This window comes from Myxocyprinus asiaticus, chromosome 21 (assembly GCF_019703515.2).
Source record: "Myxocyprinus asiaticus isolate MX2 ecotype Aquarium Trade chromosome 21, UBuf_Myxa_2, whole genome shotgun sequence".
NCBI lineage: Eukaryota > Metazoa > Chordata > Actinopteri > Cypriniformes > Catostomidae > Myxocyprinus > Myxocyprinus asiaticus.
This window is the reverse complement of record NC_059364.1, coordinates 1,920,001-1,936,465: the sequence shown is the minus strand read 5'-3', so window position 1 is coordinate 1,936,465 and position 16,465 is coordinate 1,920,001. Positions and strand designations below refer to the sequence as shown.

The 16,465-nt window shown below is 36.6% G+C and overlaps 1 protein-coding gene across 1 annotated transcript in view; it reads right to left on the bottom strand.

Moving 5' to 3' along the window:
- Positions 1-16,465, bottom strand: part of LOC127411680 (kinase non-catalytic C-lobe domain-containing protein 1-like) — a 63,053-nt gene that overhangs the window by 45,507 nt on the left and 1,081 nt on the right. Inside the window, 3 exon segments of the mRNA XM_051647392.1 lie at positions 4,614-4,760; positions 9,158-9,216; positions 10,802-11,000. Coding sequence (XP_051503352.1) covers positions 4,614-4,760; positions 9,158-9,216; positions 10,802-11,000 — 405 coding nt within the window.

The following is a 16,465-nucleotide window of genomic DNA, read 5'->3' as shown; positions in this document are numbered from 1 at the left end:
TTTGTTTTTTTCAGAGGAATGAAATGGCAGAAGAGGTTGGATGTGTTGGATAAATATAAAAAAGACTAAACTGTGTATTGCACATAGTTAATGCTCAATGGGGCAATTTAACTGTTCATGAGATGGATAGCCTGAGGGAAAAACTGTTCCTGTGCCTGATGGTTCTGGTGCTCAGAGCTCAGAAGCGTTGGCCAGAAGGCAACAGTTCAAAAAGGTTGTGGGCATGGTGACTGGGGTCCAGAGTGATTTTTCCAGCATTCTTCCTCACTCTGGAAGTGTATAGTTCTTGAAGGGCGGGGGGGGTCAGCCAGTTGTTGGTTCCCTACAGGGTTCGGGGGTAGGAGTCCTGTAATTTGTGAGTTGTTTCATGCCACTCCACACTGATGAAGGGTCGTTACCTGAAAACTTGTTTTTCAGCTTCTAAGAGTATCTTCTTTTAGCCACTCTGATTTCCTTATTCAGTGTGTTCCTGGCCTGATTGTACAAGACTTTATCCCCACCCCTGTAAGCATCCTCTTTGGCCTGACGAAGCTGCCTGATCTCTGCTGTAAACCACGGTTTGTCGTTGTTAAATGTTAAATAAGTCCTAGTAGGAATGCACATATCCTCACAGAAACTGATATATGATGTAACAGTATCTGTGAGCTCGTCCAGGTCTGTGACTGCAGCCTCAAAAACACTCCAATCCGTGCAATCGAAGCAGGCTTGTATTTCCTGCTCTGCTTCATTGGTCTATCCCTTTACAGTCCTTACTACAGGCTTAGCAGATTTTAATTTCTGTCTGTAGGTTGGAAGAAGATGAACCAGACAGTGATCAGAGAGTCCCAAAGCTGCTCTAGGGACAGAGCGATATGCATCCTTTATTGTTGGGTAACAATGATCCAGTATGTTCCTGTCTTAGATTTGCTTTGTTAAAATCCCCAAGAATAATAGTAACTGAGTCTGGGTATTGTTGTTCTGTGTCTGTGATTTGATCAGCCAGCTGTTGCAGCGCCGCATTCAAACACGCGTTTGGTGCGATATACACACTTATCAGAATAAACGAGGAAAACTCCCGCGGCGAGTAGAAAGGCTTACAGTTGATAAAGAGTGCTTCCAAAGCACATCTTCTTTAATGTTGTTACATCTGTACACCAACTTTGATTGATGTAAAAGCATGTTCCACCGCCTCTCGTTTTCCCCGTTAACTCTGCGATGCGATCCGCTCTGAACAGCTGGAAGCCGGCAGATGTAACGCGCTGTCCGGAATGGCTTCACTCAGCCAGGTTTCTGTAAAGCACAAGGCAGCAGAGGTTGAAAAGTCCTTGTTTGTGTGGGTGAGGAGATGTAGTTCGTCCGTTTTGTTAGGAAGAGAGTGGAGATTCGCAAGATGAATGCTCGGCAGCACTGTTCGAAAGCCCGCCGACGGAGTTTGACCGGCGCACCGGCTCGTCTTCCTCGCCTGCGTCTCCTGAACAACACAGCTGCGCCTCCAACTAAAATGTCTAGGAAAACGTCTGAATATTCAAAATCCGTGTAACGACGGTCTGGTATAAGCTGTCGAATGTTCAGCAGTTCGTCTCTGGTAAAACTGACTGGAAAAAGATTACTAAACACAGGACAAACAAACAAAAACAACAAAACAATAGAAGCGCTCCACACCGAGGCAGCCATCCGTGGCGCCATCATGATGTTATATCATATATAATCATGGTGTAAATGGGGCCTAAGACACCTAAAAAAAAAAAAGTGCGGTTCAGGGCTTCTGTAAGAAACAGATCAATATTTAAATCCTTTTTCTTTTCTTTTTTTTTTACTATAAATTCTCCTCCTTGCCCAGTTGGTGCCGATATGCACAAACAAGCAAAAACAAAAGAAGAACTCTTAGAGAAGAGCGCTTAGAGGGATGTTTAAAAGTAAAGATTTATTGTAAAAAAAATAAAAATAAAAAAAAGGACTTAAAAATGTGATGTTTCTCACCCACACCTATCATATAACCACATGGATTACTTTTCTGCTGCCTTTATTTGCTTTGAGCTTCATAGTTTTGGACCCTGTTGACTTGCATTGTATGGACCTTCAGAGCTGAAATATTCTTCTAAAAATCTTCATTTTTGTTCTGCAGAAGAAAGAAAGTTATACACATCTGGGATGGCATGAGGGTGAGTAAATGATGAGAGAATTTTCAACTCTGAACAGCTGTGAAAAATAGATTGAGCACATAATTTAGAGGCACTGAAACATGAAGTAAATCTCTTAGATAAGTGGATCTTTTTAAACATTGTCCACAGCATCAGCTGTTCAGTGTGCATTTCACTTCAGTAATCACAGTCGTCTGATTGAGCTATTACAGTATATGAAGGATGATTTCACTGAACTCTGTAGAAATTGCCAGAACACAGAATGCAGTTGGCAGAAACTGCAGATTCACGACTAGTGTGTGTTTAGGAGGGCAGCTGCTGTGTATCAGAACAGTGCTGTTGTGCACTCACTTTCCATAACCACAAGGTGGTGCTCAAGGGCACTCTCAATATAAAGATCACATTTATTCTAAACTAGAGTTGTGTGGTTTTTAGTCCATGTCTGCCATGCCATCTTTATGACTGTGAACTCCTAAAAGTTGACCAAATTAACTTAGTGGATAAATACATTTCAATTTTGCAATCGTCTTTTTCCTGGATAGTAGAACAAAAATATTTACTTTGATACACAATAATTACCTTAAAAATACACATCTACTATGATGAACATGTATTCAATTTTTTTAATTCAAAGTCAGTGAATATTTATATTTGTATGAGGTTTAAAATAATAATAATAATAAAATGTCTAAGTAACCATCCAGAAACAGTAAAAAAAAAAAAAAAAAAAAACATATATATATATATATATATATATATATATATATATATATATATATATATATATATATATATATATATATATATTATTATTATTATTATTATTATTTATTTATTTATTTATTTAATACACATTTTGTTCTGGTCAAATGGAGAAACCCTAAGAAAACCTCTTAATATTTGTGATTTAAAATTCATGATATTATTATAATTTTTGTATATTATTGAAAACCTTTTTTTTTAAATTAATGATTAAGATGTGTACACTCACACGTACTAAAGGTGCAAATAAATTCTTTTACTTGATGCTTACACCACACGACATTTTTAAATTAAAGTCATTAAATAATTCATTTTACTGTTATTAATTTATTATTATTAATTTTTATTTATTTAGTAGAAAATTATATAAAATTCTTATAAAGTTTTTAGTCTCAACTTCCTGTTTCAATAGAAAATTGTGTTCGTCTCAAAAATTAATTTGTCTTAAATGACACAAAAGGATTAATCTTGGAACAGTGTTGTATACATTTATTTTACAATCCAATAAATGTGCTAATAAGACTTTATTGTATAGTTTAACCCTTTAAGCTCTGAAGGTGTTTTTAAAGTTTTCCTGTTTCAGTGGCATACCCAACATTAAAGGCGTATAACTCGAAAAAAAAAAAAAAAAGGAGGGTCAAGTGTTTTTATCATTGTAAAGAAAACTTTTCATATTTTTAATGATATAGATTATGATAAATTCTGAGATTCTAAGCCTACGAAACTACTGAATAATCACAACAAAAAAATTAGCCACATACTTACTTTTTTTCTTATTTCTCTGATTTGACATTATATATCTCTGGGTGTAAATAAGGTGGCTCCAAAAGAATTGTATTTAATTTTTTTTCCAATCATGTGAACTGTATCTGAGAAAATGTTTCCATTGATACGACAAAGCAATCAAAAGTTATAGCATTACATAAATAATTGATCATAATGTCCAAAAACATCTCCAAACAAATACAACATAATAACTGTACATAAGAACTAATTACACATGCAAACACAACAATGACTAAAGGTTTGCATAGCATACAGACATGATTTTAGTAATGAGATTTCACAGAATGAGTTTCATTCTGTGTCATTTGAGTCATCATTGAATCTGTGTCATGTATTTGGCGCCATCTCCTGGTGGTCATATGTAACATTGTGCGTCATGTGGATTATTTAATGATCTTATACATCGATTACCTTGTGTGTGGACTTGTTTGAAAGATAATCACCTCCTCTAAGAAATGGTGTGTGATGTTTTATGTTCTGTTTATTTTTTCGTGAAGTTATATGTGAAAATGAGGCATATAAGCAACATCAACATAATTGTCAAAGACATATACTTAGCTATTACTCGCTATATCTTTGTCTGTGAGTAAAACAAATAGGCTGGTTGTATTCTACTCTTTGAGAGCTTTCCAACAACATATGACACATGACTATTTGATGAGTTTGATGTTTTTACTGATTGCACTAATATATACAACGAAAACGGAACATTTCTGATTTGTCTGCAAATTTCAAAGCACTTGTTCAGTTTTGGTCATAATGTCTACATGCATTGGAAAATAGAGATTATAAGCTTTCAAATGATACCTGTTTTGTGTTGGTCGAGACTGTAGTTATTAACATTTTGACATTTTTTTTTCTAGCGGGACCAGCCGAGCTTTCCAATATATCCCTACAGAGTTGTCTGAATTCAAATTAAATAAAAAACAAAAAAAAACAATGAACCTGCACTCGTGGTCGATCATCCGGTTTCTCGCTCTGCATCTGCTTCAGTAAACATCTGCTCTCTGAACTCAACTCCACTTGCAGCTCAACATCAGTGACATAATCCAGTGCCGCTGAGAGGGTGGAGCCTAATGAGAACATGTGACCCTGAGAGAGAGAGATATATATATTTATATTATTTTGTGTGTACAGTAAGTGCAAGTTAAGTTCAATAGTAAGTGCAATAGTAACCTCAAAACACATTATACCAAAGGTACATAAATTAATCAATCAAAATAAGTTAAATCCATCACATAATTTACACCAGTTACAAAGAAACTCTTAGGAAACTCTTAGCAATCACTTTTGTTCAGACTACTGTATATTTTATTTTCATTTATCATGCGCTTTCTGTTCAACAGAGCCAAATACATGCAGAGCTGATATCCATCATATCTGACACCTCATATATTACACAGCCTACAATAATAAATGATTCTTTCTCTATTCAATTTGCAGCAAACCACAGAATCTCAAAAAGGCGAGATTAAATCTGTCTGACCCAAATCTGATGATGAAGAGAATCTCATAGTAAATACTGATAAGAGTATAGTCTGGGTAGAGATACATGATGCTGATATGCAACAAACCAACTGAGAACTTCACAAAACATGAATAACAAAGAAGTTCTTGTAATGCTGAGTTGAGAAACAGAACGTCTGTGTGTTTGATTGAAAATGTTGTTTGTTGCCATTACATAAGGCACAGTGCTTGAAGTGGGCGGGTACTCACCGGAACGCAGTACCTGCACTTTTATAATTTAGTCTACAGAGTACCGGCAGTTTTTCTTGCGTACCACCACTTCTAAGAGTCTCCCGGTATGATGCAATTTCTTTATTTAATGTAAGTCACTGGGTGATTCAATGCTGCCCGCCAAACAAATTTTATCTGACCCTCTGACTGATTTTGATAAAATGACATCACAGTCTAAACATCTGAGCGCTCTCTGTGCAAAACTCAGCAGTGAGTTTAACAACAGCGGCGTGTGCAACAACATCAGCGGTCGTCACAAGTAATCTGTGGTCCAGTTCCGGACAAGAGCATGTGATTAAGCTTGTCTGGGCATAGTTCAGTTACACTGCTCTCCAAAACATGAACCAGCATTTTTTAGGTGACAATATTTCAACACGCCTTATTCAATTTAGCTGCTGGATGCAGTCAAAACTATAGACATAAAGAAATATGTCACAGCTGTCATAGAAAACATGTCAGCTCATATGTACAAACTTTTTCAACAAAAGGTAAATCGATGATGAAAAATGAAACTTCAAAGAAAATAAACAGAAATGTTTGATTTTATTCTGAGTGTTTCAAGTGTTAAACGAGCGTGTCTCATCTGTTTAGTGTCTGTAGTGCTCAATAAAAGTGATAACGTGAAGCGTCACTGAACCTGCATATGCATATATCCTGATTATGTTTGGTTCTATAAAAAGATGTGTGTCAGTGTTCTCAATCCTGAACATCATAAAATCAGTCTGTTTTCAATTTACTAATGATTATCAACACAAGTATCTGCCTCATGCACAAATTCACCATGTGCTCGCAAATCGATTCAACCACATGACTATCTTGTTACCACACCACACAGGAACATTATGAGCAAACTAAACAGTTTGAAAATAAGTATGCGGTCAACAGTTCAGAACCCTGAATATTAGATTCAGTTTCCCCTGTTAATTTTGATTGGTGTTCTTCAGAATCAGAGCTGATTTTACAATGTGCACTAAAAAAAAGCTCTTTGGCTGAACTTGAATCAATTGCCAAACAAAATTAGACATGTAACTCAAATAAATATCTTTTCTTTCTTAATGTTCTAACTAGTGAAAGTTAATGTTTGCATGCTAAATACTCACTGTTTGGAAGCACTACAGAGTGTAGTTTAGTAACTATGCTATAGTTAGCACAGCAATTGCAATCGATTTTTATGTTCTCTTTTTATGTTCGTTAGTTCAAACTCCACTATTCATCTTAACGGTAAGTCCCAAAACTCCAATATAACAAACTCTTCTAAATCTCAACATGACAAAACATTCAACACTAACAAGTATCCCCCTTTGTTAGTGATAGGCCGATATATATATATATATATATATATATATATCAGCCAGGATGATTAATTAGCCAATATTTGTCCATTTTGCAATTATCGGGCAATAACTGTGTTTGCTTGACCGATTGATTGGTATTCTTCAGAACCAGGGATGATTTTACAATGTGTACTCAAAAAATAGCTCTTTGGCTGAACTTGACTCAATCGTGGACAGTGGTTTCACATATTTGAAATTAGTTTTCTTTACTTACAATTGCTATGTAATCTCAACACTAATACTTTGAGTAGAAAGAACTACGTTGAATTGGGTAAACCCAACAAAATTAGACGTGTCAATGTAACTCAAATAAATATCTTTTATTTCTTTATATACTGACTAGTGAAAGTGAATGTTTGCATGCTAAAAACATGCTGGTTGGAAGCACTACAGAGTGTGGTTTAGTAACAACGCCATAGTTAGCACAGCAATTGCTCAATGAAGTGAGCAATCAATTTCATGTTTCATCATCATCGTTAGCTCAAACTCCACTATTCACCATTGCGGTAACTCCTCAAACTCCAATATAACAGAAACTCTTCTAAATCTAAACATAAAACAATAAACACTAACAAGAATCCCCCTTTCAGAGTGATAGGCCGATATATCGGCAAGGCCGATTAATCGGCTGATATTTGGTCATTTTGGGAATTCTTTCTGTTTTCAGGTTTTTCAATTTTATTCAAATTTGAGTAAATATATCATTTTGTGTACATCTGATTTGCTGTTGTGAAATTGCATTATGTTTATCTGCATTTATATCGGTCATCTGCCATCCTGCTCTCTAGATTTCGGTAATGGCATTGAAAAAACCATATCGGTCGACCACTACCCTTTATATTCATTTTGCACAAAAACACATAAAATAACACTTCATTTTAATATTTACACCTTATCGAATCCCATGCAAAGCATGCCAGGAATTGGAAATCCCCTGCCCAGTTTCATCATTGCTACATTAAAACCACAAAAAGTATTCATGTAGTCCCAACTCAAATGGATAAACTTCCATTAAAAAAATTAAATGTATAGAACACAATGAAATCAAGTTGTGACAACATGTCCTAGAATTATCTTGCTTTAGTTCACTCTTCTTGTAGGGCATGGCGCTAGCAATGGGTTAGATTCCCAGGGAACACACAAATGGATAAAATGGATACTTTGAATGCACTGTAAGTGGCTTTGGATAAAAGCGTCTGCCAAAAGGCATAAATGTAAATGTAGTTTATTTCAATTAACCCTCCTATTGCGTTTGGGTCATTTTTGACCTCGAATAATTTTTAAATACCACATCGTTTTTAGTATGGGAACCAAACTTTAGGACTTTGTCAAGACTATCAAAATACACATAATAATTATATATATACATCTATGAATTAGATTTTTACTTACATTTTGCCTCTTCCCCAAACTCTCTCACACACTTTTTTTATCTCTCAATGGGATGCACATACACATAAAGTCACACACAGACACACATACATTCCTGTACAAAACACACATGAGAGATGTAACAAACATAACAAATAAATTAAATTAAAGGTACTACTGTCTAAACGGGGTGTGACGAGAGCAAAAGTTCATGCACACATTAGTCTAAATAGGACTTGAAAGAGGAAATCATCCACATTTTTACTCTGCAGCATCTGATGAACCAGCTTACATCATACAACAGTTCAGTTCATTAGCTTCAAAACAAGAAGTATTAATGTTGTATACTTGAGCTGTAAAGTTGTTTTCATGATGTTTAGTTGAAAAACAATATTTTGGTTTCATAACTTTTGACCACCAAGATGTATTGAGCAGTTATGAGTAATAGGAAATTCATTAAAATTACTAATAATTCTCACATTAGATGATAATATCAATTGTATATTATGTTATATTTAGATTAAATTTCACAGAAATGTTGATAAAAAAGATGTCTTCACATGTATCACACTGGGTTTGCTGTAGTTAATGTATATTTTGAAATGTCAAAGAATTTCTACATTTTATTATTTCCAAAATAAAAAAAATAAAAAAATGGCAGATTAATTAATAACTTTTATATTTGTTAGTTAGCATGCCAAAGATATCAATCTTTTTACATGGATGAACAGTTAAGAACCTATTAATGACTTACAATATAGTTTTAGATATAAACCTTCGTGTTATAAATGATTTATAAGCTTGATATCCACCCGGTCATAATTGACCCGCAAATGCAAAAGATGTCTGCAGATTCTGAACGCAACAGGAGGGTTAAATTAATTGAACAAGCAGCAAAACTCCTTTTGTGTGTGTGTGTGTGTGTAATATCCAATAAATGTGACAAGCAAAAGATATTTCTTTAATTTTAATTGTACCATTTGACTTGATCTATCAGAATAAAAAAACTAGCATTATCAAAAGGATCATGGATTGTTGCAAGCTCACCATAAATGTACTTCCAGTCTGCTCAAACTCTGGAGGAACAAAGCAGCCTTCAGGATCATCTGTGAAAAATCAAAAGAAAAAATATAACTAGGTTTTATTTAGATGTTACATATTTATAATAATAATAATACTTATAATAAATGTTTTCAAACCAAACCCGGCCCGAAACCCAATGGTTTGATGGGTCCCGTCCGGCTCGGGTCAGGTAGCATACCTTTAAATCCAACCTAGTCTCACAGAATGAACGTTATTATAACTACATTTTTGCAAACTGAGTTTTATGTGCAGTGTTTGACATTTCGTCGCAGTTTCTTGGTGAAATGTACACTAGAGGCGCTACAACAACTGTGCATTTTATTCACCTTCATACACATTTTTCCACACTATTGCTCAAACACTGATATGTTATGATATCGAAACACTTTTATTATAACTCATCATTTGAAAGACGATACACTTTAACGCTTTTTTTACAGACTCACCTACATTTACACACGTATTCCAACATGATTAGCTTTGCGGTAGCTCACCTGTTAGAGTGCTGGACTTTGGACATGGAAGTCCGCTGGTTTGAACCCAGCCAAGAATGCAAGCTGACACGTGAGACGAAAGTGTCACAGAAGCGACATGAAATGCATTGCAATTGGTTGCAATGCAGTTATGCAATTATGCATTGGTTTAGGTTAAGGATGTCTGTTTTGTTCACCTCTCATCTGATTTTAGATCTAGGTTAAAGTTTTAGGTTAGGGAGGTACGTTTTACTCATTAGAACGTCCATCTAATATTCACCTTAAAAGCCTTGTCCGAATACGGCACCATTCACTCGCTTTTGGCACCCCCTGCTGGACATTTCAGTGGGACACTGCAGGGAAATGTGCAATAATGCTCGTAATTTCGTTTTGCAAAAACTTGCCACAGTCACGTAATGTTCATGAGATCAGGCTTTCTAAATCACAGTAACATTAGATCTGTCAGAGTCAAATAACTGACATAAATAATGTGTAAAATGATCAGAAGTCTGTGAGATCTGACTGTGATATTTAATTATAATTCACTGTCACTGTCTAACTAGGGCACAATGTGAAGAGATACTAAAGGCTTCACAATCTCCCCCAGACGCCGCTGCAGAGTTTGGCTCTGTTAAATAGGTCAGGCTTTCTCCTCCTGACTACACATCACCTCCTCCAGAAACTCCTCAGGGTTACACCAGTAGAGGAAGTCACCGGGATGTTTAGAGAGCACATTCATTGTGTATTGAGCCTGATTAGATAACTGAAACACAAGATTAGATGATGAAGGGGCTGGTTGGTTTTTGGTATATTTACATTTTAACTTTAAATCAACTTTTAAATTCCATGCTTGTTGGAGAGTTTTGTATCTGTTAATTATTATGCAAACAAATTCCCCTATTGGCACAGTTTGTGCTGAAACACAAACACAGATGAGCTGTTCATGAAACGACTCTCTAAATCACATTAGATAGAGATCGCACAACTTTATAAAGACAGGGACATGACACGGTGCTCTCACGTCTGTCAAAACAGCCATTAGTTGAGGTGCATGTTATAAAAGGAATATTTCAATAAAATGAAGCAAACACTGATTAATATGAGTGTTCGTTTGAATCATAAATCTGTGACTCACCGTTGAGCTGTTCCATAAAGCACACATTGCCATGAGCATTGAAGGCCAGCGTGTCGGGCGTTATGCAGAGGGTGTGAAAGAGCGCTGCGCGGGCGATGCTCTGCAGTGAACGCACACACTCCACACACACCGCCCACAACTCCTGCTCAGTCAGACCACTGTCTCTCAAACACAGTATATCTGCTAGAGAAACGTTCTCCTGAGGATTACAGAGGAAATATTAATTGAAAAATGTATTTTCAAGATTGTAAACTCATGCATGAACAACACATATACATTACCAGCCAAAAGTTTGACACACTTTAAATTTGCCTAACTCAGTGAGCTCTTCTAGATTCATCCCGACTTTGTCCTCCAAATATATTTTATCTAACAGTATAACATTGTGATAAAAGGTATCTGTTGGTCAGAGTTTTTGTCCTAAAGATGGTCATGGCACAACTTTAAAACAACTTTTTTTTAAAAGTTTGACACACTTGACTAAATTTGTTTCTCATGGTCTTAGAAACCTGTTGATCCAAAGGTTTATGCTTGAACGTGATGCAAAACTAATTTCAGTTTTGTAGACAGATATAAACTGCACTTACGTATGAATTTCTTACTACAACAAAATTTTGTTTTATCTTTAAATGTATGCATTGGAGTGGATAGTGAAGGAAAAGCTGATTTTGTGCCATATATACAGTATATATACACAACCCTGTAACAGATAAAGGATGGGCAAGGAGGAGGTGGGAACCGGCTGAACAGTAAACAAACTTTAATGGTAAACTTAAAACCAACATAAACAAACGTGCAGCGTGGCCACGTGTGTCTCTCTCTCTCTCTCCAACCGGCGTCTCCGGCCGCCCCTTTATCTCGCTCTCCCGCTGATCAGCTGATTCAGCGCCTGCCATGCTCCATCACGGCCCGACCATGCCCTCCTCCTCATCACAAACCCCAATTCCAAAAAAGTTGGGACAGTATGAAAAATGCTAATACAAACAAAAAGGAGTGATTTGTAAATTCTATTCACCCTTTGCTATATTGAAAGCACAACAACTAAACATTATATGATGTTTTACCTTGTGAATTTCATTTTTATTTTTTTAATGTACAGTAATTTCAAATCAGATGATTGTAACGCTCCAAAAAAGTTGAGACAGGCAATTTAAGACTAAAAACAATTTGACGAATTGAAATGACAAGGCGATGTGAAACAGGAGATGTTAAACATGTGAGGCAATCGTGTCATAGTATATAAGCAGCCTCCAAAAACAGCCTAGTCCTTCAAGAGCAAGGATCATTCGAAACTAGTCAATTTGCCAACAGATGCTTCAGCAAATAATCCAGCACTTTGAGAACAATGTTCCTCAAAGACAAATTGGAAAGATTTTGGGCATTTCACCCTCTACAGTGCACAATATAGTTAAAAGATTCAAGGAATCTGGTAAAATCTCGGTGCGTAAAGTGCAAGACGAAAACCACTTCTGAATGCGCGTGTTATCTGATCCCTCAGACGTCACTGTCTTAAAGAACATCATTCATCTGTAATGGATATCATGATATATGAACATGGGCTTAGTAAACCTTTGTTAGTCAACACCACTCGCCGCTGCATCCACAGATGCAAGTTAAGACTTTACTCTGCAAAGGAGAAGCCATACATCATCACTGTCCAGAAGCGCTGCCGACTTCTCTGGGCTCGGTCTCATCTTAGATGGAAAGTAGAACAGTGGAACCATGTTTTAAGGTCCGATGAATCCACATTTCAAATAGTTTTTGAAAAACAAAGCCGTTATGTTATCTGGGCCAAAGAGGAAAATGACCATCCAGTGTCTGTATGGACCAGGGGTGTGCCAGTGCCCATGGCATGGGTAACTTGCACATCTGTGAGGGCACCATTAATGCAGACAGATATGTAAACATTTTGGAGCAGCATATACTGCCATCCAGCACCGTCTTTTCCAGGGATGTCCCTGCATTTTTAGCAGGACAACTTCAAACCACATTCTGGCCGAATAAGCAGAGAGTGTGGGTGCTAGATTGGCCTGCCTGCAACCCTGACCATCTCCAATTGAGAATGTGTGGAGCATTATGAAGCGCACAATATGGCAATGAAGACCCCATACATTTGTGCAGCTGAAGACCTGCATAATGGATAAATGGGGGAAAATTCCACTTTCTAAACTTAACAAACTTGTGTCTTCAGTGCCTAAATGCTTAATAAGTGTTATTAGAAGAAATGGTGATGTTTCACAGTGGTAAACACTCGACTGTCCCAACTTTTTTGGAGCATGTTGCAATCATCTGATTTGAAATTACTGTACATTAAAAAAAACACAAAAAAACAACTATGAAATTCACAAGGTAAAACATCATATAATGTTTAGTTGTAGTGCTTTCTGTATAGCAAAGGGTGAATATAATTTACAAATCACTACTTTCTGTATTATATATATGGTATCTGGCACCAAGACCTTAGCAGCAGATCCTTTAAGTCCTGTAAGTTGTGAGGTGGGGCCTCCATGGATCAGACTTGTTGGTCCAGCACATCCCATAGATGGGGAATTTGGAGGCCAAGTCAACACCTTGAACTCTTTGTCATGTTCCTCAAACCATTCCCGAACAATGTGTGGAGTGTGGCAGGGTGCATTATCCTGCTGAAAGAGGCCACTCAGGGAATACCGCTGCCATTAAGGGGTGTACGTGGTCTGCAACAATCTTTAGGTAGGTGGTACGTGTCAAAGTAACATCCACATGAATGCCAGGACCCAAGGTTTCCCAGCAGAACATTGCCAGAGCATCACAATGCCTCCGCCGGCCTGCCTTCTTCCCATGGTGCATCCTGATGCCATCTCTTCCCCAGGTAAATGACACACACGCACCCGGCTGTCCACATGATCTAAAAGAAAACGTGATCATCAGACCAGGCCACCTTCTTCCATTGCTCCATAGTCCAGTTCTGATGCTCACCTGCCCATTGTAGGCGCTTTCGGTGGTGGACAGGGGACAGCATGGGTAGTCTGACCTGTCTGCGGCTACGCAGCCCCATACGCAGCAAGCTGCGATGCACTGTGTGTTCTGACACCTTTCTATCATGGCCAGCATTAAGTTTTTCAGCAATTTGTGCTACAGTAGCTCTTCTGTGGGATCAGACCAGATGGGCTAGCCTTCGCTCCCCACACACATCAATGAGCCTTGGGCACCCATGACCCTGTCGCAGTTCACCGTTTGTCCTTCCTTGGACCACTGTCGGTAGGTACTAACCACCGCACCCCACAAGACCTGCCGTTTTGGAGACGCTCTAATCCAGTCGTCTAGCCATCACAATTTGGCCCTTGTCAAAGTCGCTCAGATCCGTACGCTTGCCCAATTTTCCTGCTTCCAACACATGAAATTCAAGAACAGACTGTACACTTGCTGCCTAATTTATCTAATATATCCCACCCCTTGACCGGTGCAATTGTAACAATATATTCAATGTTATTTACTTCACCTGTCAGTGGTTTTAGTGTTGTGGCTTATCAGTGTGTAATCATAATTACAATAACTTTTATTATTAGTTGAAACAGATTGTGTTTGTTCATTATTGTTAATTAGATGAAGATCAAACCAGATTTTAAGACAAATTTATACATAAATGCAGGTAATTTCAAAGGGTTTAAGTACTTTATTTGCCACTGTATATGACTTACTGAAATTCTTTTCCCTAGGAATCAAAATTATGCCACAATTGCTGTCAATAAAGTTTAATTTGTATTAAACCCAAAACACTCCTTGTAAGATTTAATATCTATGAATTATTGTAAAGTCTTAAAGCAGTGCTGGTTTTGTTGGTAATAAGTGCTGTTCTCACTTCATTCATCACTTTTTTTTTTTTTTTTTTTTTTGCAGATTTGAAAACTTTTCTATCGTTTTCACTCTTTAGACTTTGGTTTTTATTTTTATACGCCACATTTGTCAGGCTTTAGAAGAGTTTTAAGCATATGATGATGTGTTTTCATTCACCTGTAACATGTCCGACATAATCATACAGGCCTATTGAACCAAGTTATGACTCGTATCTTTTATTAATATTAACAAGTATTATTATATTATATAATGTGAAAAGATGACTAAAACTGCAGAACATGGAAGGGTGTGACGTCAAAGTAATTTCATCTATAGAGCTGAATAATAGCATAGTAATAGCACATAAAATTGCCATCTCATTCAGCTGAAAGGGAACGGGACAAAAATAGACAAACTCCTGTGAGAACAGTGCAAGGAAACATTCTTTCTCCTTAACCTCCCTACAACACACACACACACACACACACACACACTGTCCTAGATAAGTTTGTCCCTGAATCTCAGGAAAGTTCAGAGCGCTCCTTCCATTCTGATACAAATCCACTTTCCTCTGTCTGAGGTCTAGTTTTAAAAGGTTAGTACCACCAAAAATCATGTCATCATTTACTCACTGTCATGTGGTTCCAAATCTGTATGACTTTCTTTTTTCTGTGGAAATGTTAGAATGGCCTTAGTCACCATTCATTTTCATTGCAGTGCTGGGCGGATTACTTGTGAATTGTAATCAGGTACTGATTACAAATTACATGACAAAAAATGCTCATAGATTACATTTTTTGGGGTAATCTAATCTGATTACTTTTGGGTTACTTTTGGATTACTTTCAACCTAATTCTATTTTATTTTATGTCACATGCATAAGCAAAAGTACAAAGAAAATGTATTACATTCTTTATTCTCTACAAAAAGAGCTCCTTATGACATTTATAAAAAGTGCATTAAACATTACATGAATGAAAGAAACATTAAATGACACTCGGACATCAAGTTCGTTTTAAGTGCATAAAACAATAGCAGCATTACGAATATTAATGATCATAAAATCAACATAAAACAATCATAAAATGAACGAAAATTACTTACCATAAAATCAACAGCAACGACGTTGCCTAAGTCAAAGCTTTCATCTAAAAACACTGAAATACGTTTAACCCTTACTGCTTACTAATAGTCCATCGCTTGTTCCAAAACTGAGGTGCATATCTTACTGATGTAACGTAAAAGGAGCACATGCTCAAAATGTTCATCTGTGACACTATTGCGCTTTGGAGTAAGAATATGATGATATACTGTAGATACGAAAATGATCAATAAATTATTAGCAATTTACTGCCATTGCCATATTAATATGTAATCATGTAATCTATAAAAAGTAACTGTAGTCCGATTATGAGTATTATAAAATGCAATTTAATCCAATTACAAGTACTTGATTTTTGTAATCTGATTACGTAATCCAGATTACATGTAATCCATTACTACCCAGCACTGTTTCATTGTATGGAACAGATGTAATGAATGTAAATGTGAATGATTGACTGCAACATTCTGCCAATCATCTCCTTTTGTGTCCTAAAGAAGACAGGTTTGGAACAACATGAGGCTGAGTACATAATGACAGAATTTTCATTTTTTGGGTGAATTACTGTATCCCTTTAACCACTGCAAACACTGTTCTCAGGTCAGTGAAAGGCCATTAATACCAGTACTCAGTATGCCAATGGTATTGAACTGTTAAGAATTGGAATATAATACAATCCAGAGAATTTATTTAATTTGTTATGTTTGTTGCATGTGGCACATACAGTGAATTTTACCTCTTAAATAGTT